This window comes from Leopardus geoffroyi, chromosome B4 (genome assembly GCF_018350155.1).
Source record: "Leopardus geoffroyi isolate Oge1 chromosome B4, O.geoffroyi_Oge1_pat1.0, whole genome shotgun sequence".
Classification (NCBI taxonomy): Eukaryota; Metazoa; Chordata; class Mammalia; order Carnivora; family Felidae; genus Leopardus; species Leopardus geoffroyi.
In genome coordinates this window covers 61,060,593-61,084,565 of record NC_059341.1, presented here as the reverse complement: position 1 = coordinate 61,084,565, position 23,973 = coordinate 61,060,593, and the positions used below count along the sequence as shown (strand labels likewise).

At 37.5% G+C, this 23,973-nt stretch overlaps 1 protein-coding gene and 1 long non-coding RNA gene across 12 annotated transcripts in view; one reads left to right on the top strand and one right to left on the bottom strand.

Moving 5' to 3' along the window:
* Positions 1-23,973, top strand: part of LOC123591670 — a 111,141-nt gene that overhangs the window by 43,047 nt on the left and 44,121 nt on the right. The gene's annotated exons all lie outside the window — the stretch shown is intronic.
* ARNTL2 (aryl hydrocarbon receptor nuclear translocator like 2) overlaps positions 3,085-23,973 on the bottom strand; it is a 125,169-nt gene continuing 104,280 nt past the window's right edge. For 9 of the 11 annotated variants that reach the window (XM_045466219.1, XM_045466214.1, XM_045466215.1 and 6 more), the window contains 8 exons: positions 21,370-21,610; positions 20,561-20,667; positions 20,256-20,406; positions 19,268-19,326; positions 18,406-18,514; positions 7,345-7,432; positions 5,447-5,555; positions 3,085-4,100 (listed from right to left, as the gene is read on the bottom strand). In XM_045466219.1, the coding sequence (XP_045322175.1) occupies positions 3,964-4,100; positions 5,447-5,555; positions 7,345-7,432; positions 18,406-18,514; positions 19,268-19,326; positions 20,256-20,406; positions 20,561-20,667; positions 21,370-21,610 (1,001 nt within the window). In that variant the 3' untranslated portion in view covers positions 3,085-3,963. The remainder of the gene's footprint in view (positions 4,101-5,446; positions 5,556-7,344; positions 7,433-18,405; positions 18,515-19,267; positions 19,327-20,255; positions 20,407-20,560; positions 20,668-21,369; positions 21,611-23,973) is intronic. The other 2 variants (XM_045466212.1, XM_045466216.1) reach the window with 1 other exon arrangement.

The following is a 23,973-nucleotide window of genomic DNA, read 5'->3' as shown; positions in this document are numbered from 1 at the left end:
CTCTTAAAAAGCATTTCTCATAAAACAGCCCACACCAGAGACACAGTCCTAATCTAAACACAAGTCATAAATGCCTCCCCTAGGCCCCATAGAACTTGGAAAAATTAATGAAAACTATGCACTACAGAAATGGAAAAGTGACACCTAGTGGCCACATGGCAGTTTTCCATTATGGCTTCCCTGCCTTGCCGGTAACTGCTTGGCAAATCTGAATTTCCAATTCCTGAGCCAAACAATGACCTACCTGAGTGGTAGATATCTCTTTAGAGCAGGATCTGAAATGACACTACTAAACATGGTCCAATAACTAGGTAGTGGTTATTTCATTTACTGTGCCCAGACTCTACAGAAATTCCTCAAAAAATATGACTAATAAATATAGCCTTTCCCATTAAGAAACTGTAATGAAATACCTTAATCCCACTTACTTACCAAAAGCCTCTATGCTCTATTTTTCTTCCAATTTTTCAACAGATTTCCAAATTTAGTGGCTACAATAGAGGGTCAACATACACCCCAAGTTTGATTTCAGGCTATCATCATCTAATAAAATATCTGATAACATCTTCAGGTTCACTAGTTTCAAAAAAGTTTTAAATTTGACACATAGAGGTTCAGTTATTTGACTGTACTAAATCAAGGATCAATAAACAATTGTTCCTTAAGCCATAGCAGTTAGAGGTAAATATTATAGTTATGGTATAACCTTTGGTCTACTTCAATAATATCCATCTAATAAAATGTTTTACAGCAGCACTGTCCAATAGAAATATAATGTATGCCATACGTGTAATTTAAAATTTTCTAGTAGCTACATTAAAAAAGTAAAAAGTAAAAAGTAAAATGTTGGCTGTTTTATATAATTCAGTATATCCAAAATACTTGTCTGATCAGTATAAAACTGGTTTTTAAAATGTATTTTTTATATTTTATTTTTTGGGGGGGGAGCCCATGCAGGGGAGGGGTAGAGAGGGGAAAAAGAGGATCCCAAGCAGGCTCCATGCTGTCAGCGTAGAGCCCTACATGGGGCTCGAACTCACGAACTATAAGGTGATGACCTGAGCAAAAATTAAGAGTCAGATGCTTAACTGACTGAGTCACCCAGGCGCCCCTTTATATATTATTTTTAAATTTTATTTTTAGGAAGCTCTATGCCCAACATGGGGCTTGAACCCAACCCCAAGATCAAGAGTCACATGCTCCACTGGCTGAGCCAGCCAGGCATTCCATTATAAAATTGTTAACGTGATATTTTGCATTCCCTTTTTTATACTAAGTGTATGAAATCTGGTATGCATTTTACATTTAAAGCCTATCTCAATTTGCATTAGTGACATTTCCAGTGCTCAACAGCCACACATGGCCTGTGTCTGTCATACTGGACTGCACAGTTCTAGAGTCTGACCCTAATACTCAAGTCCTGTAGATTAGAATCACAGAATCAGAACTGGAAGTAAACCTAGAGGTCAAGCCTCTTGTACAGACAAGGAGCCTGAGGTACAGAGTATTTAAATGGCTTATGTGAGGTCACACAGCTTAATTTAGGCTGAGTAGGCTCTTCAGCTTCTAGGCTCTTGTCCCACTCCACTCCATTATTGTAGGTAATTCTTAGAAAAAAAAATTACTCTTTTTATGATTTCATTCAATGTACAGATGTTTGAAATGCAGGAAATTAATGAATAGGAGAAAAATTAGTTATAGGGCAAACCATAAAAATATCACTCCTAACAATTCAACATAAATGCAACACACTTTGGAGAAAACACTAATCTCAGGAGAGCTACAGCTATCATACGCTGCATGGACTGGATTCTGGATCCAGGACAAGATCTACAGAAAAATACTAGAGTGGATTATTAAAGGATCAAAGCATTCAATTGGCTATCTGTCCACTGTTCTATGGAATAACCCTTCCTCTTGCAAAGAGGAAAAACTGTTACTATGCCAGGCAGCAATGGCCTGCTTCTAGAAATTCTGCCTCCCAGATCCTTGCATCATAAAGCCCCTCCACTTTCAAGGCCATCCAGCACAGTGACCCATCTTGCTACCACTGGCTGAGTTCAACTCCAGAGGCCACGCCCAACCTGCAATGGTTTAGCCCCACAAAAATGTTATGTTGGTAAGGCCTCTGACTTAAAGAACAGCAACTCATTCCTGCTTCTTCAGATGGAACCGTCATGCTTAGGCTGTTGCAAACCAAGGTCCTTCATCTCATAGGGTTTCTTTGGCTTATTCTAAACCTGAGTGTGTCTCAAGTTCCAGAACCAGGAGTGGGGCTGACCTTCTAATATTGCTGGAACACTGTAAGTGCTGCAGGACACGGTGATACACCGTTGCCCACATGGCCACTGCAGCTGTCCCGCTTGAAGGGAACATGTGCTTTTGGCCTATTGCCTGTTGGTATGTTTGCCATTAACATGTCTGACAAAAGTTCTAACTTATTACGTACAGCCTAAAGAAATATGCAGAGTCAAAATAATGCTTTGTTTTGGTGAGAGGCTCTGAGGGAGATCTGTTGGGAGGTAGAGCACCACCTAGAGGAAGAAAACGGCATTGGATCCCCTACTGAGCCTCAGACTTCTCCATTAGTTTCCTAGCCTATCTTACTTTCCATTCAGTGGGGCACCAAAAAAAAAAAAAAAAAAAAAAAAAAAAAAAAAAAAATATATATATATATATATATATATATATATATATATATGTAAACACACTGGGTAAACTAGAAAGAGCAATTAAAACATAAGGTATAATGAAATTATGATCTTCAAAAAGGTAGATATACATGTATTATCTTAAATATTCTTCTTGTACTCAGTTTAAGCCACCTCTCAGTTACTAGTTAAAAAATGATCTCCAAATTTGTAATTACAGCTAGAAAATTGGTTTTTACATTCTTTCTCTTTGCCTCATAGTTTCAAAATTATACTTAGCCTTTACATAACTACCTTTGGCTACAGGCAACAGTAACCATAATTGCCTAATCTAGAAGGCCACAGCTATTTCCTGGGTCAGTCAGTTCATCATTTAACCAGCGAAACCAGTGCTTCCCCAAATGTGTATAAAGAAACTGGTTTATACACATTAAACATTTCAAAAATACGAATTTAATTGTGACTTTACACAAGACATTTATCCTGCCTGGGCTTGTTTTTTTTCCTCCATGGCTAATCCTTCACTAAGCACCTTTACTGCATCAAAAACTGGTTTTATATATAATGAAAATCTTGATTGGTTATGTTAACAGTAATTCTTACATGCAAAGGTTAATTGCCAAGAACTAGGACTAAGGTCTTCTGTAAGCAAAATTGAAACTCTCCCAGCTTTTCTTTTCTTTTATTTTTCCTGAGTTTTAAATAAATCATCTCACTTAAAGTCTATCTCAAGTGCTTCACTAAGCATAAATACCCTGTATCCAAGTCTACAACGACTGAATACTGTATTCATTACAATTATGAGCACCGATTATATCATTTCTTACATGTTCAAGTACTCGGTTTTCTTAAAATATTTAAGCCCTATTCTCAACTAAGGAAATACACAGGAAATGGTGATGTTCCAATTTACATAAATCTATTATAAATCAATTTTAAATGAATCTTAGACACAATATATTAAATTCCCCAAACTTAAAAATTGCATCAGAAAATAAAAACAAAACCAAAACAAGGTGTATGTGATATTCTTGGTTAGAAATATTTTAGCAAAAATACAGCAACTAGTGGGTTTTAAGCCATTTCACTGAGCCAAGGGGTCTGTAGGAAACGCTGAGCCATTCTTTGTGAAGGGAAACCTCACATTTCCCCCATACTGCTGTGAAAGGTGCAAATCTATAAAAATTGGTAGACCATTAATAGGAATAAAAGATAAGAACAGTATCAATACAGAGCAGAAGATTGTACAGTTTTTTTTTGTAAATGAAATGCTTTATCACATTCCTAATTTTTAGAGTTAGAAAATCAAATGCTAGAGTGTCCAGTGGATATCACTGATGTCCCCAGGGTCTCCCAGGCCCCCTTCTGCTTCAAAGTAATTCATGAAGGCAGCCATGGCTGTGTCGTCATTGTCACACAGGGCATCAAAATCCAGCTGGGCACCTTGGCCTATCAAATTAAAATACAGACTCATGTGAGTACATTTGGAGGTTAAAAGAGGAGTATCATTAAAAATGGCAAAGCAAGCAAAAAAAGAGATATAAATCAAGAAACAGAGTCTTAATTATAGAGAACAAATTAATGGTTACCTGAGGGGAAGTAGGCAAGGGGACTGGTGAAATAGGTGATGGGGATTAAGGAGGGCACTTGCCATCATGAGCACAGGGTGATGTATGGAAGTGCTGAATCACTATATTGTACACCTGAAACTAATATAACACTGTATGTTAAGTAACTTGAATTAAAAACTTGAAGAAAACTAAAAAGAAAGGCAAGAACACTATACAATGTAATTTTGAAGGCAAAACCTCTGTCTTAAATTGCACAAGGCTGATATATTTTTAAATGGGTCACCTCTTTTTATAACAAGGTGCTGTCACAGAAATTGCACATAACTCACTTGATACACATAAGTGAGCTAGTCTATGAATTTTCTAATAGAAAATGACAGTGGTAAAAGACAGTTGGAAGCTAGGGGCCAGAATTCATGCATGTGTATGTATAGAGCCTGGAAGGATAGATTTAACTTTAATCTGATGCCTTGTGAAAATGCCAAGGAAAAAATGCCTTGTATTTGTTTAATCTGAATGAGAAGATGGATACAAAAGCATCCTCTTCCAAAAATCTGAAAATGTTATAAAAGGGGAAATGCCCAGATTTTTATTGAAAAAGGAAATAAGAAACCATAGAAATGAGTTATAAGTTAGATACAAGGAAAAGGTTCTAGAGATTATAGGTTAACACACAGCTACAGATTAGCCTAAGTTTTCTAGAAATTTTTCAAAGTACAATACAATTTGAGATGATGAATATATGGCTCTGCATGAAGCTGATGTTCATTTTCTTTCAACTTCTTTGATTCTCTTTAACATATGTTTCTAGTAGATCAATGTTAGTTATGTATGGTATAAAATTGTATACTTGACTTGAGTCTGCATAAACATAGTTAAAATGAGTAATTACATCTTAAACACTTTGTGATTGGTATCATTCAAAAGTTCTTATTCTTGGGAATGGACGTTTTTTTCCCTAGATATAAGTACCTTAGTTTTATCTAAATGGCATGTATTAACGATACCCATAACTGATTCAGTTAATAACTGAACTTACAATGACAGGTGCATTAGGTAGCATACACCTTAAAGTCAAGAGTGTGATTTATTGCATTTAGGATTTTGAAAAAAATCTTAGTTTTAACTATTTGCTTCTCTAGAAGTCTCCTAAGTCTGAAAATATAATGATTAAGAAAGTGTTAGGTAAACTAAGACGGTGGGTGGTTGCCAAAGAAAACCTACCAAGGAGTGGCTCGTGACTATGGGAAGGAACAGCACTGTGGTTTTGCCTTGGAGCCTCTGGCTCCCCTATTTCAGAAGGATTTCGTGGAATCGGCTCCTCATTTGACATCTGAAAAGACAGGATAATAAATAGTAAGGCTCCTACTTGAGTGAAATAACGACCTCTTAGCAATGGTCAGATGTGGGCCTGATGGCAGTGCCACCGCTGCCATCATCAGTATGACAGCCTGCATCTGCCCAGTACTATGTGCCAGGACCCCACAAGCAGCCTCTCCTTTCGTGTCTCAAACGTTGTGAGGTCAGAAATCTGAGGGCTAAAGCTTGCCCAGAGTGTTGGGGCCATTATTTTAACCCATCCACCTGACGCCAGGGTCCACATTCTTTATAACAATAACTGAATGTACATACTATAAGGACAAGTTTTGGATTAAGGAGGAAAAGCTATTCTTTTTTTTTTTAAGAAAATGATCATAAAACTATTGCACATGAAACTACAATGGGAAATAGTGCTTTGGAGTGGGAAATGGATTAAACTAGAGGCTTTTACCAACAAGTTTTCATATTGTTGCAGAGTTACAAGCCAAACAATTGAATGTATTTAACATTTTTTTTAATGTTTGTTTATTTTTGAGAGAGAGAGAGAGCAAGCAGGGGAGGGGCAGAGAGAGAGGGAGACACAGAATCTGAAGCAGGCTCCAGGCTCTGAGCTATCAGCAAAGACCCCAACACAGGGTTCGAACTCAGGAACCATGAGATCATGACCTGACCTGAGCCAAAGTCAGAGGCTTAAACTGACTAAGCCACCCAGGCGCCCCACAATTCAATATTTAATGTAGCTTATCAATATACATCATTTACCAATATAATATTACTGACACTTTATTAGCCTGGCAATTGCCCTCCGATCACATCTCCTTTTCTCTTCTGCTGAAGTCACCACAGTCTTGAGTTTTATGTTGATTTTCTTGTTACTTTTATAATTTTAGCACCTATATAAATACCCTTAAGCAATGTATTGTTTCTTAAACCTTATTTTGAACACTCAATAAATGCAGTAATGCTCGGTGAAAAAAAATACTTCATTTACCTACACTTTCTTATTAAGTTGGTGAATTTGATCTATGAAATGTCTATATAATGCACACTACTTGGAGATTATGTTGGAATGCCGTAACTCCCTGCTTCTAGCTTATTGTCTGGCAAAAAAAGGGGTACTTAATAAACATTTGCTAAATGTAGGAGTAAAACTTAAATACTAGACCGAAAGTCTTAGGACATGTGTATAAAAACATTTTTTCAATTTCTGGTCAGATTTCTCTTATATTTTTATACCACTTAGTTTATAGTCCCACTTTAGGTCTTTTTGTTGTCTGGGATACATTAGAATTATATTGTAGACGGCTCCTCCAGATATTTAGGACTACATTTAATCAATTTTGTAAACGTAACCATGCATTTCAAATAGCTAGTATATGTTAAATTGAATTAAACAGTAGCTTATAGTAATTTTTCCCCACACCATAAGGAGTACATTTAATCCACCGAGTTAGAACCCATTAAAATAACATTAATAGCTACCATTTATTGGTCACAGGTTGTGTACCAGTCACTGTTAAGTTTTTGTTTGTTTTTGCATAAAATCACTTCATTTGCACACCACTCCAAGAGTTCGGTGCTATTATTATCCCTACTTAACAGATGAGGAAATTGAGGCACAGAGTTTAAATAGCAAGCCTGTGGTTGCCCAGCAATAAATGTCTGAGTCACAACTCAGATCCAGATAGTATGCTGTCAGCCACTATTCTATGTTGCCTCTTAAAATCCATGGAAAGAGTTTATTTTTACAGGACAGCATCTTTTCTCAAAAGAAATAATATTTTATGAATATTAACACTTACCGTGCTTACTTTCCTGCAGTTTATAGTGTGAGAATCTTTCATTAAATCTGCTGGCCTTGAGTCCTCAAGGGAGGAAGAAGACTGTAACCTTTAAAAAGTGACATAAAATTTTTCTCTATGTATAAGGTAATTTTCTCCTCCAAATGCATAATCTACTGATAAAAATACAGTGAAAAACAGGAGACTGAATGTCATGACAGTTTTCACAATTAGACTAATTTGTTCAGTGCCATACTTACTTTTTACTATGGGCCGCTGAAAAGTAACCTGTGGTAAATAGAAACCTAAAACTCCGAGGGTAAGAGCTCTTAGGTAAGTCATGTTGCCTGTCTTAATATAGCATGTGGCAAAGTTTGAATAGTAATACAGTTCAAAATAGGCATTCACATAAAGAATCTGTTCCTTATCAGTTCCTTATAGACAACAGAGCTGAGAGTAAAGAAAGATTTCCTAACATCCCACAACCTTTATTTTAAGTGAAAAATGGTCACATTTTTACTACAATAAGTCATCCCCAGGTACAAAATCAATGAAACATAAAACAACACAAACAAAATCATATGCTTTAGTCATAAATCTCTTCAAGACAGTATGACAATATTAGTCTCTTCAAAACTTGGACAGTATCGTATAAAGTTAAGTGCTTGATTATGTGAAATTCATAATGGCATTAGCATAACTTTGTCTTTATTGTCAAAAAACTAGTTGACAAGAAATTATAGAGGAAGAAATTAAAACACAGGAATGAAATGAATTAGGTATAAAACACAAGTGAAAAAAAATCAGTGACCTGTCTTGGGGATTTTTCATAGGACAGCCCATATAAATAGCTTTGCTGGTTTCTCATTCTATAGTTCATTATTTAAAACTACCACCTGTTCAATTAGCCTTAGGTTAAAGATGCACCCCCGTCCCTGGACTTCATTTCCACATTAATCTAAAATACAGCTTCATATTAGTCACCTGGGCAGAAACCTGCTATTTAAGTCCCTTCACCAAGTGACCTCTCCTTGGTTAAAACTCCCCACTGCTCAGCAACCCAACTTCTCTCACAAACTCCTTGTTGTGCTGAAACCATCATGCTTTCTCCTACCTATCTCTATACATTGGCTGCGGTGCCCCCATGGATAAACACCCTCCCCACTGCTTCCTAGACATTCTAATGGTATTCAGCTGTCAATAGGTGCCTCAAGTTCCACTTCTCTTAAAGTGCCCTTCCAGCATCTATGGTCAAATGATTTTCACCAGGGATCTAAAGACCATTCAATGGAGGAAAGGATAATCTTCAACTGATGACATGGGAAAACTGGATAGCTACATGAAGAAGAAAGTTGGACCCTACCCTATACCGTACCCAAAATTAACTCAAAATGGACCAACACCTAAACATAAGACCTAAAATTATAAAACTCTTAGCAGAAAACAGGGGAAAAGCCTTATGACATTGAATTTGGTGATCATTTTTTAGATGGTGTCAAAACACCAAAACAAAACTGGGTCACATCAAAATTTAAAAATGTTGTATATCAAAGGAAACTATGAACAGAGTGAAAAGGCAACCCACGGAGAGGGGAAAACATATTTACCAACCCTGTATCTGATAAGGGGTTAATATCCGGGATACATAAAGAACTCCTACAACTCAATAACCAACAGCCCGGTGAAAAACTGGGCAAAGGACCTGAATAAATAATTCTCCAAAGAAGGACTACAAGTGGCCAATAAGCACATGAAAAGATGTTCAAAATCACTAATCATTAGGGAAATACAAATCAAAACCACAAGGAGCTACCACCTCGCACCCATCAAGAGAACTATCAATGTACAGAAAATAACAAGTGTTAGCAAGGATGTGGAGAAACTAGAAAACTTGTGTACTGCCGGTGAGAACGTACAATGGTACAACTGCTATGGAAAACAGAATGGTGGTTCCTCAAAAAATTTACAATACAATCACCATATGATTCAGCAGTTCTACTTCTGGGTACATATGCAAAAGAATTGAAAGCAGGGACTAGAACAGATACTTGTATACCCACATTCATAATAGCCACAAGGTGGAAGCAACACAGGGATCCACAGATTAATGCATAAAGAAAATGTGGCATATATATACGGTGAAATATTATTCAGCCTTACAAGGAAGTTCTCACACATGCTGGAACCGGCTTAAACCTTGAAGGCATTATGCTAAGTGAAAGAAATCATTCACAAAAGGACAAATAATTATATGATTCATTCAGAAGAGCTACTTAGAGCAGTCAAATTCATGGAGACAGAAAGTAGAATGATGGTTGCCAGGGGCTCAGGGAAGAGGGAAATGGGAAGTTGTTGTTTAATGGGAGTTTCAGTTTTGCAAGGTAAAAGCTTCTAGAGATGGATAGTGGTGGTGATTACATGACAATGCAAATGTACTTAATGCTACTCAACTATAAACTTAGGAATGTTAAGCTTTTTATGTTTTGCCACAATTAAAAAAGAAAATGCTTTTTGCTGATACAATTGTTTTCAGTACTTAAGCCATTTAGTTGTAAAATCTTACATCTAGAAGGAAACCTGGATCCTATAGTGAAACTCCGTGTAGGATTAAATGCCAAGAATGTACAAATTACACACTCAAGCATTTAATAATATACTATATAGTACTTTCAGTTTTACATATTAAGTGTTAAGAGATTTATGATCAAAGTGTATGATGGGTCATATGCATATTCTTGTGCATATGTTTCATAATACTTTCAATTCTTAAAAGTATATAGCACATTGCAAGTATTCAATATTCAATAAAATTGGGCAGACAGTAGTCATATGACAAATGTCTGAGTTTTTTTTCAATGTAAACTTTTTAATATGAAAATTTAAACTGTATAAGCAGGTAGAAAATAAAAAGCAAAAATTTCTTCCCCCTTGTATGTCTCCTACCCCCCCGCCCCCCCAATGCCTAGTTGCAAATAGGAGAAGTAACTAGTCTGAACAAATTTCCGTATTGTTCTATATTGTGAGGTTTTAGGACCCTTCTCTACAATTCCAAAATCAAAAAGGCTTTGAACACTGAAAGATTTCCCATAATTTATTTGGCACCAAAATTAGAACTGATCTGAACTTGGCCAAGTCTGACCTGATATGAAGCTAATATTTTATCCTACTCTACCCTCCTAATATTTGTAACAATTCACTCCAGAAATAGATCTTTAAACTTTCATTATGGTAAACTTCCAAAAGATATAAAAGTAGATAATACAACGAAAGATCAATAATTCTTTTCCAAATCTTATTTAATGTATACACCCCAACCTCCTCTCCTCTCCTCCCAGACGTTTTACCATTTAATCTGTAAATACTTCTCAAAGCATAAATACTAATGTAATTGATTATGGGGTGCTGCCCATGATGTAACTAATTGTTCTAAACAAATTAAATTTCAAAACACTATATTTAAATGTTTGGTAGAATTCATCTGGGAACCCATCTGGTCCTGGGCTTTTGTTTGTTGGGATTTTGTTGATCACTGATTCCATTTTATTACTGGTAATGGCTCTGTTCAGATTTTCTGTTTCTTCCTGATTCAGTTTGTAAGACTGTATATTTCTAGGCATTTATCTATTCCAGATTATTCAATTTGTTGGCAATTTTTCATGGTAGTTTCTTATATTCCTTTGTAGTGTAGGTTGCAACTTCTCTTACATTTCTGATTTTGAGTCCTCTCTTTTTTCTTGATGAGTCTGGCTAAAGGTTTATCAATTTTGTTTATCTTTCTAAAGAACCAACTTTTAGCTTTGCTGATCTTTTTGTGTTTTTTGTTTTTTGTTTTTTGTTTTTAGTCCCTATTTCATTTATTTCCACTCTAGTCTTTATTATTTCCTTCCTTCTACCAACTTTGGATTTTGCCTTCTTTTTCTAGTTCCTTTACATATTAAGTCACATTGTTTGAGACTTTTCTTGGTTCTTGAGGTAGGCCTGTATCACTATAAACTTCCTTCTTAAAACTACTTTTGTTGTATCCCAAAGATTTTGAACTATTGTGTTTCCATTTTCTATTGTTTCTAGTTATTTTTTAATTTCCTCTTTCATTTCTTCGTTGATCCACTTGTTGTTGAGCACGTTGTTTAGCCTCCATGAGTTTGTGTTTTCTCCAGGGTTTTGTTGTTGTAATTGATTTCTACTTTCATATTGTAGTAGTTAGAAATGATGCTTGATATAATTTTAGTTTCTTTAAACTTATTGAGAATTCTTTTGTGCACCAGCATGTAATCTATACTTGAGAAGGCTCCATGTGCATCTAATGTGTATTCTGGGGTACCTGGCTGGCTCAGTAGGTTAAACCTCCAACTTTGGCTCAAGTAATGATTTCATGGTTTGTGAGTTTGAGCCCAGTGTCGGGCTCTGTGCTGACAGCTCAGAGCCTGGAGCCTGCTTCAGATTCTGTGTCTCCCTCTCTCTCTCTCTTCCCCTCCCTTCTGTCTGCTCACATGTCTGTCTGTCTGTGTCTCTCTCCCAAAAATAAATAAACATTAAAAAATAAAGAAAGAAGGGGTGCCTGGGTGGCTCAGTCAGTTGAGCGTCGGACTTTGGCTCAGGTCATGATCTCACAGCTAGTGAGTTCAAGCCCCGCATCAGGGACTGTGCTGATAGCTCGGAGCCTGGAGCCTGCTTTAGCTTCTGTATCTCCCTTTCTCTTTGCCCCTAACCCACTCACAGTCTGTCTTTTTCTCTCTCAAAAATAAATAAACATTAAAAAAAATTTTTTTAAATAAATAAAAGAAATGTGTATTCTGCTATTTGGGGATGAGACATTCTGTATATATTTTTTTATGTCCATCTGGTCTAATGTGTCATTTAGAGTCACTGTTTTCTCATTCACTGAGTCAGTGAAGTGTTAATGTTCCCTACTATTATTGTATTACTGTCAATTTCCCCCTTTATGCCTGCTAATATTTTCTTTATATATTTAGGTGCTTCCATGTGGGGTTTAATAGATATTTACAATCGTTATATCCTCTTATTGGATTGATTCCTTTATTATTATGTAACACCCTTCTTTGTTGTTGCTATGGTCTTTGTTTTAAAGTCTATTTTGTCTAATAGAAGTATTACTACCCCAGCGCCTTTTTTTTTTCTGCCTCCATTTGAATGGAATCTCTTTCTCCATCCTTTCACTTTCAGTCTGTATGTTTTTAGCTCTGAAGTGAGTTTCTTGTATGCAGCATATAGTTCTAATTTTTTATCTATTGAATCACCTTATGTCTTTTGATTGGAACATCTACATTTAAAGAAATTATTATTTTTTTAATGATTATTTTTGAGAGAAAGAGAGTGAGCAGGGGAGGGGTAGAGAAAGGGGTCAGTGGATCCAAAGCGGGCTCCATCCTGACAGCAGAGAGTCCGATGCAGGGCTCAAACTCATGAACTATGAGATCATGCCCTGAGCCAAAGTCAGATGCTTAACCCACCCAGGTGCCCCTACATTTAAAGTAATTATTGATAAGTGTGTACTTATTGCCATTTTGTATCTTCCTTTCTGGTTGTTGTACTTTTTTGTATTTTCTTCTTGCTCTTTTCCTGGTGATTTGATGACTTTCTTTAGTGTTATGCTGGGATTCCTTTCTCTTAATTTTTTTGCATATCTTTTATACATTTTTGGCTGCGGTTACTATGAGTTTCACATATAACATCCAATGTATACTATATGAAGTTGATGGTCTTTAAGTTTGACATTCTAATTTTTTTTAATATCTATTTTTGACAGAGAGAGGGAGAGCAAGTAGGGGAGGGGTACAGAGAATGGGAGACAGAGAATCCGAAGTAGGCTCTGCACTGTTAGCACAGAGCCTAACATGGGGCTTGAACTCATAAACCACGAGATCATGACCTGAGTCCAAGTTGGACACCTAAATAACTGAGCCACCCAGGCACCCCTTAAGCTTGACATCCTAAAAGCACTACATTTTTACTCCCACCTTTCATATTTTATGCTTAGGATATCATATTTTATACCTTTTAATTTTTGTATCCCTTAACCAATTTGTTAATATTATTAATTTTATTAATTTTGTTCTTTAACCATCATAGTAGCTTTATATGTAATTGACCTACTACCTTTACTGTGTGTATTTTTTAACCAGTGAAATTTTTTCCTTTCACAATTGTCTTCTATTTATGGCCTTTTCTGATTAAAAATTTCTCTTCAACATTGCACATAAGGCCAGTTTAGTGGTGGTGAAATCCTTTAATTATGTTTGGGAAACTCTTTATGTCTCCTCAATTCTTACTTTTTTTAAAATTTTTTGTTTGTTTTATTTTTGAGAGAGACAGATCATGAGTGGAGGAGGGGCAGAGAGAGAGGGAGACACAGAATCTGAAACAGATTTCAGGGTCTGAGTGTCAGCATAGAGCCCAACACGGGGCCTGAACTCGTGAATCATGATATCATGACCTGAGCCCAAAGTTGTACGCGCAACTGACTGAGCCACCCGGGTATCCCTCTCCTCAATTCTTAATGATAATCTTGCTGAAAGAATATCCCTTCCCCCCCCCCCCTTAAATGTTTCTTTATTTGTTTTGAGAGAGAAAGAGAGACTAGGGGTAGGGCAGAGAGAGAGAATCCCAAGCAGACTGTATGGTCAGTGCAGAGCCTGATGAGGAGCTTGAATCACGGATCATGACCTGAGCCAAAATCAAGAGTCAGACGGTTAACGAGCTGAGCCACTCAAGCACCCCTGGGTAGAATATTCTTAGTTGTAGTTTTTTCCTTTCAGCACTTTGAATATATCATACCACTCCCTCTTGACCTGCAAATTTTCTGCTGAAAAATCAGCTGATAACCTTATGGAGTTTTCTTTATATGTTTCTAGTTGCTTCTCTCTTGCTGCTTTTAAAATCCTCTCTTAACAATTTAAGATGTCAAAAACTAAAGATAAGTGTCATGGTGTGGATTTCTTGGGTTTATCTTATTTGGGGATTTCTTTGCCTTCTTTTTTTTTTTTTTTTTTTTTAATTTTTTTTTTCAACGTTTATTTATTTTTGGGACAGAGAGAGAACATGAACGGGGGAGGGGCAGAGAGAGAGGGAGACACAGAATTGGAAACAGGCTCCAGGCTCTGAGCCATCGCCCAGAGCCCGACGTGGGGCTCGAACTCACAGACCGCGAGATCGTGACCTGGCTGAAGTCGGATGCTTAACCGACTGCGCCACCCAGGCGCCCCTTTGCCTTCTTAACCTAGATGTCTTTTTCCTTCCCCAGGTTAGGGAAGTTTTCAGTTACTATTTCTTCATTTTTTTTTTAATTTTTTTTTTTTTTCCAACGTTTATTTATTTTTGGGACAGAGAGAGACAGAGCATGAACGGGGGAGGGGCAGAGAGAGAGGGAGACACAGAATCGGAAACAGGCTCCAGGCTCTGAGCCATCAGCCCAGAGCCCGACGCGGGGCTCGAACTCACGGACCGCGAGATCGTGACCTGGCTGAAGTCGGACACTTAACCGACTGCGCCACCCAGGCGCCCCAGTTACTATTTCTTCAAATAAGTTTTCTGGCCGTTTCTCTCTCTTGTTCTTCTTCTGGGATCCTTATGATGCAAATGTTTGTTCACTTGATATTGTCCAAGAGATCCCTTAACCTGTCCTCATTCTATTTTTATTTTTGTTGTTTAGCTTGGATGCTCTCCACTACCTTGTCCTCAAAATTAGTGATCCATTCTTCTGCATCTGCTAATTTACTGCTGATTACCTCGATTATACTTTTCATTTAAGTCATTGTATCCTTTAATTCTGATTATTTTAATATTTTCTGTCAACTTGTTGAAGTTCTCAATAAGTTCATCCACTCTTCTCTCTTCTCCAGTGAGCATCTTGGTGCCCATTACTTTGAACTCTTTATCAGGTAGACTGGTTATCTCCATTTAGTTTTTTGCCTAGGGTTTTGTCTTGTTGTTTTGTTTGGTACACATTTCTGTCTTCTCATTTTTAACTTTTTGTTTTTTTCTTCTATGAATTAGGTGGAACAGTTACTTTTCCCAAACTTGAAGGAATGGGCTTGTGTATGGTTGTCCTCTGTGTAGACTATGTGCCTGGTGACTTTAGCTGACTGGCTAGAGCTGTGGCTAGCATGGGTGCAGATTCCAGGGCACTCTGAGCTAGGGCTGCCCTGGTGGGATAGCTGGAGCTGATGTGGGCATGGGCCAGTGTAGTCTCAGGGCTCTCTGCCACACAGTAGAGAAGAGGCAGTGTAAGCTGGGGGTGCCTGGGGCTCTCCACAGAGAGGGCAGCCTGGCAGAGTAGCTAAACATAAGGCAGGGCTGAGTCTGAGGGTCCTGGGGCACATTGTGAAGACGGCATTCTGATAGGGTGTCTGAAGCTAATGCAGGCACGATCCAAGTGGCCCCAGAGTGCTATGGACCAGAGGTGCCCTAGTAAGTCATATGGAACTGAAGTGGTTCAGGTCTAGAGTATTCTGGGCTGCTTTGTACCCATCTCAGCTTTGCAAGACAGCTGCAGCTATAGTGACCACTGACCAGGTGTGTTCTGGCATGTGTTACACTGGGACAACCTTGGTGGTACAGCAGGGCTGGTGTGGGCTCGGGGCATGGGGCTCACTGAAGCATTAGGCCACCCAGAATGCCGAACCCTGCTTCCATCCACACTCTCAAGGTGGAGGGGAAATATAAACTGCGGCCACCATCCCCTCTGACCTGGACAAAGTTCCAGCAGTTCCCCTGCTATTTGACAGAGTTCTCGGCTGGTTCCTGTATATTCTAGTTGACCTTTTAATCCATGACTTTTTTTATGTGCCCCACAGCAGATGATCTGCTCACAGTATCCCTTCTCACTGCTGTTTGCAGTGTCAAGGGTGAGGATTCCCTTTGTTGCTGAGTCTCTATTTCTCTCGCTATTCTTTATGTGGTCTCTGTATCTTCAATTGTGCAGAAGCTGTTTAGTCAGCCCTCTGCTCTTCTTCAGGAGAAACTTCTCTATAAATAGGTGTAGATTTGGTGTGTCTGTGGCGGAGGTGAGTTCAGGGTCTTCTAACATCACCACCTTGGAACAAAATCTCTTCTTTATGATTTTTCTGAATATTTTCTTTTCTCTAGCATATGTTATTGTAAGAATACAGTACACAATACATCTAACATACAAAATAAGTGTTAATTGACCATTTATGTTATTGGTAAGGCTTCTAGTCAACAGTAGGCTATTAGCAGTTAGGCTTTGGGGGAGTCAGAAGTTTTACGCGGATGTTTGACTGGGAGGGGTGATATCCCCAACTGCCATACTGTTCAAGGGCCAGCTGTATATATTTTTAACTGTGTGGGGAGGGGTGAGCAATTGTTGAAGGTTCTTGGCCATTTATAACTTTTCTAGTCTACTCTCCAACTTCTTTAGTACTTATTTTATTCCCCAAGCTCTTTTTAAAAATTGGTTATGGCTAGTATCCAAAATCTATAAAGAGCTCACCAAACTCCACACCCATAAAACAAATAACCCAGTGAAGAAATGGGCAGAAAACATGAATAGACACTTCTCTAAAGAAGACATCCGGATGGCCAACAGGCACATGAAAAGATGCTCAACGTAGCTCCTCATCAGGGAAATACAAATCAAAACCACACTCAGATATCACCTCATGCCAGTCAGAGTGGCTAAAACGAACAAATCAGGAGACTATAGATGCTGGAGAGGATGTGGAGAAACAGGAACCCTCTTGCACTGTTGGTGGGAATGCAAACTGGTGCAGCCGCTCTGGAAAACAGTGTGGAGGTTCCTCAAAAAATTAAAAATAGACCTACCCTATGACCCAGCAGTAGCACTGCTAGGAATTTACCCAAGGGATACAGGAGTGCTGATACATAGGGGCACTTGTACCCCAATGTTTATTTGGCACTCTCAACAATAGCCAAATTATGGAAAGAGCCTAAATGTCCATCAACTGATGAATGGATAAAGAAATTGTGGTTTATATACACAATGGAGTACTACATGGCAATGAGAAAGAACGAAATATGGCCCTTTGTAGCAACGTGGATGGAACTGGAGAGTGTGATGCTAAGTGAAATAAGCCATACAGAGAAAGACAGATACCATATGTTTTCACTCTTATGTGGATCCTGAGAAATTTAACAGAAACCCATGGAGGAGGGGAAGGAAAAAAAAAAAAAAAAAAGAGGTTAGAGTGGGAGAGAGCCAAAGCATAAGAGATTCTTAAAAACTGAGAACAAACTGAGGGTTGATAGGGGGTGAGAGGGAGGGGAGGGTGGGTGATGGGTACTGAGGAGGGCACCTTTGGGATGAGCACTGGGTGTTGTATGGAAACCAATTTGACAATAAATTTCATATATTGAAAAAAAATTATACTTCAGTTAAAAAAAATAAATAAAATTAAAAAATTCTTTAATAACTTTATTATTTATACCCTATATAAACTTTAATATAAATAAAGGTTAATAAAGTTATAAAGTTTATTTATAAAGTTTAAATGAAGTTAATAATGTTATACTATCAAATTTCTATAGTAAGATATATTCATTTTATCACCTGAAACACACATTTTCTGCAACTTATTATTTACCTTTTTCAGAATGGTTATTATGCTTAAGTTTTGAGTTTTTATATAATTAACTTTTTTCTTTATGAATTATAGATTTTTTGTGATGTTTAGAAAGGAGTTTCTAAACTAAGATTATAAAAATCCATACCTGTGTTCTTGATACACTTCTTATAGTTTTTATTTTTTTAAGTTTATTTCTTTATTTTGAGGGGGGGAAGCGGCAGAGAGAGAGGAGGGAGAGAGAGAATCCCAAGCAGGCTCTGACAGCAGAGCTCTGACATGGGGCTGGAACACACGAACCATGAGATCATGACCTGAGCTGAAGTTGGCCCGCTTAACTGACTGAGCCACCCAGGTGCCCCATATAATACTTAACCTTTTTTGTTGCTACTATAAAAATGATCTTCTCTTCCATTGTGTTATTGAACTGGTTATTGTTTGAATATAGGAAACTTACTGATTTTTGACTACTGGTTTTATAATAATTTCACTTGTGAAGATATTTGCAGCAATAAAACATTACCTTTGTAAGTCCAGGACTTCATTTACAAGATCTGTTCCAATACTACCAGGGCCAAGTACTATTCCAGTAGACATTCCAGGTACATTAATATAAGATGGTTTTGAGGATTCTAAATAATAACAAAAGGGAAAATCCAATTGAAGACTTCTAAAAAGTTATGTATAACTTTGGTTAATATTTTTATCTTAATTCAAATACATTTCCCATTTTCCTTTTTAAAAGAAACAGACTAGCTACATCCTAAAATATTAGAAATATTTATGCTTGCATTACAAACATAACTCATGATGGCTTAAGACGTGTATGAAGGATGATAGGAGTCAAATGTGTAGAACATCATTGAGGGTATAATCATGACCTGTAACCCTTGAGCACAGACAGTTCCTTCCCATTTTAATCTCCACACTGAAACCAGAGTAATACTGCTTTATTTTTAATATTCCTTCATATTTCTGTTTTTATTTATACAAGTAATAGAATAAAATATTTCTGTGGTGAAAAACCAAGATAAGCAAAAACTCCCCATTAATACCTTTCATTAATTTGCTCAACAGATATGTATTGAGTGCCACAAACTACAAGGAACTATGCTAGCCACTAGATAGATAATGGATAAAATACCATTCCTACTCTTGAAGAACTTGATCAAGGGGCAGACCAGATGAACAAACAACTAATTGCAATACAGTGTAAGAGTATATTGGAAGGGTAATCAAAGAATTGTAGAATTGTAGAGGATAACTTTAGCCCTACAAGTCTTTGCAATATTACCTTGAAATCTTTCCATCTCCAAGACAGAAAAAGATGGTAACAATAACAACACTCCTAGTAATAAATCCCCATCATTTAAAACCAAGCTTACCTTCTGATAATTGAGAGCTGCAAGGAAGTAACGATGCTTCTCTAACCTCACTATGTCCCCTAGAATGAAGAAACACCATAGGTGATTTTTTTTTTAGGTGAAGGAAATTGTTAAATAAGTAGAGCTTTAATGTAGTGGCTTTATCAGTTCTTGACCTTTTTGTTTTATATATACTTATTGTTAATGTCACCACTAGAGATCAAAGTATTTATGTGCTAAGTACCAGGACATTTGCTAAATGTCCTATTACCCTATAAGGTACATTTTCTCAGTCACAAACTCTCGGTTTGTATACTAATGATAAGAAGGCAAGGATTATTGGAATGATAAACAGGGTATAGTGCTGGAATGCCAAGCTTTGGGGGCCTTTTAAAAACCTAAATATAGTAGATCAGGAATCAGAATTGGGCTAATGTTACAGCAATTACAATGAAAAACTTACAGAAAAATAATCATACTTAAAATGGGCTATGCTATCCTATTAAGCAAAGCAGGGAAAGTTGTTCTTCCTTTAAGTTAGCTGACACAGCCATAGCCAGGGTTTGGCAAGCAGTGCTTAGGCTGGATTTGTGCTTATCCCTCGGCCAAATATTCCTACACAATCACATGTAGTACCTCAGGCTTAGAAGATGTCTATAAAAATGATCCGTGGGACAAAACAATTTCTTACGATGATATATAGTTTAAAGCTACAACCACATCATTTATTGGAAGGTCATGACAAGGCCATGAAAGGTAGGAAGAAAGTACTTAAATGCATTTACTATCACATTTTATACCAAGCAAAAAGAAATGTATTCCAAAAGGGAAAACTTTCAGCCTAATTCTGAGAAGTAACACCAGTCAACAGTGAATGAATTACAAAAAGTATGTACTGAAGTTGTAAAGCCAGATGATCATGCAACTTTAATGGTTTAGCAAGACAAGAAAAGACATGACACTTATTTGAAATCAACATAAAGATCTTAACAACATAAAAGTTACTTACAAAACTAAATTGTTGACAGACACAATATATTCCAGTTCTTTGGTCCAAGGATTTGTGAAACTAAACCACTGGCTTTTTAAAGTTACAAAAGAGCCATCTTTCTTTCTGAATTTGTATGAATCTGTAAAGATTTTCTCTTTACTCTGTAGAACTTAACAAGAAAGGATAATAATCAGCATAACGGTCTACTGCTACATAAATCAATCCCTTGAGGGTTAATTCAAGTTTCAGATTTCACAGGAATGAAAAATGAGTTGAAACTGTAATGAAAAAGTACCAAAAAAATTACCCTACTCAATGCCTACCTGCTTTGTGCTTGTCAGTCAAATTACTATGGTCATCCTGATGAAAATATTCATAACAAGAAGTTCCCAAAAGTTCCTGAGGCAGGTATCCTAAAATTGCTGTTGCCCTGGTTTTAAAATCAAAAATAAACTTCAGATTGGTGAATGCATTCCCTTCCAGAGTACTGTAGGTCCACATACAGTCACAATAGTGGGAAAGTGACAGGGGATGAGTAAGCCATATGCATCACCGGGCCCCCCCTTTGGCTGCCCTAGACCCAGGCTAGAATGGACATCCCCCCCCAGCCCAGGGTAGACTCTTTTTACCATTCACCAATAAAATTGTGGCCACAGACCATGCTCAGTTTCTGCACCACTGGCTCAGAAATATTCCAAGTTTATTTATTTTTTTTTATATAGTATTTTTTTTTCTTTTTTTCTTTTTTTTTTTTCAACGTTTATTTATTTTTGGGACAGAGAGAGACAGAGCATGAGCGGGGGAGGGGCAGAGAGAGAGGGAGACACAGAATCGGAAACAGGCTCCAGGCTCTGAGCCATCAGCCCAGAGCCCGACGCGGGGCTCGAACTCACGGACCGCGAGATCGTGACCTGGCTGAAGTCGGACGCTTAACCGACTGCGCCACCCAGGCGCCCCCCAAGTTTATTTTTTGACTTGAACAAAATTATGCACATATCCACATTCTTTTTTCATTTAAACTTATTTCCTGTTCTGAAGCCTTAACAGTCTAGCAGTACTATCAAGGTACATCTTTAATAGCCTTAAGTATCCCATTGAATGCTAATCATTATGGCAATAAATAAATGTTCACCTTTGGTCCACATAGACAAACTTCCCATTCATTGCAAACCGGGTTATAAATTCAGTTGGTTTCACTTTAATTTCTCCACTGTTCTGTGGTACAATATATGGATGTAACCTTCCAATGGCAACAAGGCAGGTAAAATTACTACTGTCTTTCTTACTGTCCTTTTCTTCTTCCATTCCAACAATATTTGGAGGCCAGCTTCTCAAGTAGCCAGTGCAATGGATAGTACAGAATTTTCTATGATCTAATTCAAAAGTTAAAAAAAAAAAAAAGAACATTTGTGTTATCATGAATAAACTCTTAAATTTCTTTGACATTTATAATAGTTATAATTGTGCTATAAAGTATTCTTGATGCTAAAATATGAAAGGGGAAAGGTATTACATTGAAAAGAAATCATCAATTACATTTAATAACCTTATTCTTAATGGGTTATTTTTCTCATCAACTAAATTATACATACTACAATAAAAAGTTAAAAGATTACTTTAATTTAGGTCTAAATAGGCCTGTAGCTAAGTGTATTTCCAAGTCAGTTTTAAAAAAAATTTTTTTAACGTTTATTTCTGAGACAGCATGAGTGGGGGAGGGGCAGAGAGAGAGGGAGACACAGAATCTGAAGCAGGCTCCAGGCTCTGAGCTGTCAGCACAGAGCCCAACGTCGGGCTTGAACTCACAAACCGTAAGATCATGACCTGAGCTGAAGTCGGTCACTCAACCGACTGAGCCACCCAGGCACCCCTCCAAGTCAGTTTTTAAAAAAAATTTTTTTTTTTTCAACGTTTATTTATTTTTGGGACAGAGAGAGACAGAGCATGAACGGGGGAGGAGCAGAGAGAGAGGGAGACACAGAATCGGAAACAGGCTCCAGGCTCTGAGCCATCAGCCCAGAGCCCGACGCGGGGCTCGAACTCACGGACCGCGAGATCGTGACCTGGCTGAAGTCGGACGCTTAACCGACTGCGCCACCCAGGCGCCCCTAAGTCAGTTTTTTAAGTAACGGCAATTCACATCTGTTAGAAAAACTTAAACTTCAAGCTCCCTTGCTCTTAACCACAAAGGTACTATTTTTAGCTTACTAACTTTTTGGTATAATTCATATTCAAAAATTTATACAAGACAGCATACATTCTTAAATTTCTTATGTTAGCACTTACACTGATTAATAGATATCTATGGTTATAATAGATATAAAAAATAGAGAACATTTGGAGAAATTCATAAAAGGTATAAAAATAAAATTTGATTTGATTTCACTTTTCAGAAAATTCTCAATTAACTCATAGGAAAAGACTTAACAGGCCCAATCAAAATAATAAAGAATTGGAGCTGTCAGCACAGAGCCTGACATTGGGCTCAAACCCACGAACCACGAGATCATGACCTGAGCCCAAAGTTGGACGCCTAACCAACTGAACCAGCCAGGTGACCCTTAAATATTTATTTTTGAGAGACAGAGAGTGAGCATGTGCATTTGTGCAGGGGAGGGGCAGAGAAAGAGAGGATGACAGATTCTGAAGCAGCCTCTGAGCTGTCAGCACAGAGCCTGACGCAGGGCTCAAACTCATGGAACCATGAGATCATGAACTGAGCCGAAGTTGGAGGTTTAACCAACTGAGCTACCCAGGTGCCCTTCAAATATCAGGAAATTCTTAAAACAATGAGATACAACGCAGGCATAAAAGATAAGCAGTATACAGATTATGGCAACTCACACACAAAAAACCAATTTACAGGTTAAAAGAGATGGGGGGGAAAGCCTGGTAAAAATTATTTAAAACAGTTGTTTGTGATAAGAGTTAGAAAAGACCAGAACACTCATTGTTTTAAATCAGCACTATTTGGTAAGACTGTTATTACAACAAATCTTAAAAAAGAATTTTTTTTTAACAGATGATGATGTGGGCTCTCTTGTAAGACAGCACCTAACAGTAAGAGCAAAGACTTGGAGAACACTTCTTGTGCCATGCTGTTTTAAGTGCTTTAGATGTATAATTTTATTTATTTATTTATTTATTTTTTATATCAGTGAATTTTTTTTATTTTTTTATTTTTTATTTTTTTCAATATATGAAATTTATTGTCAAATTGGTTTCCATACAACACCCAGTGCTCATCCCAAAAGGTGCCCTCCTCAATACCCATCCCCCACCCTCCCCTCCCTCCCACCCCCCATCAACCCTCAGTTTGTTCTCAGTTTTTAACAGTCTCTTATGCTTTGGCTTTTTCCCACTCTAACCTCTTTTTTTTTTTTTTTCCTTCCCCTCCCCCATGGGTTTCTGTTAAGTTTCTCAGGATCCACATAAGAGTGAAACCATATGGTATCTGTCTTTCTCTGTATGGCTTATTTCACTTAGCATCACACTCTCCAGTTCCATCCACGTTGCTACAAAAGGCCATATTTCATTCTTTCTCATTGCCACATAGTATTCCATTTTGTATATAAACCACAATTTCTTGTATAATTAATTTTAATAGCCCAGTGAGGTGTTCCTATATTCGCACCACTGTCTCAGGAAACTGAGTTAATGCCAAAGTCACAGCAGAAAAGGGTGGAGCTGTGAGTGCTCTGTCTTAGAAGGTGTTCAAACATGAGTTGTCTGGGTG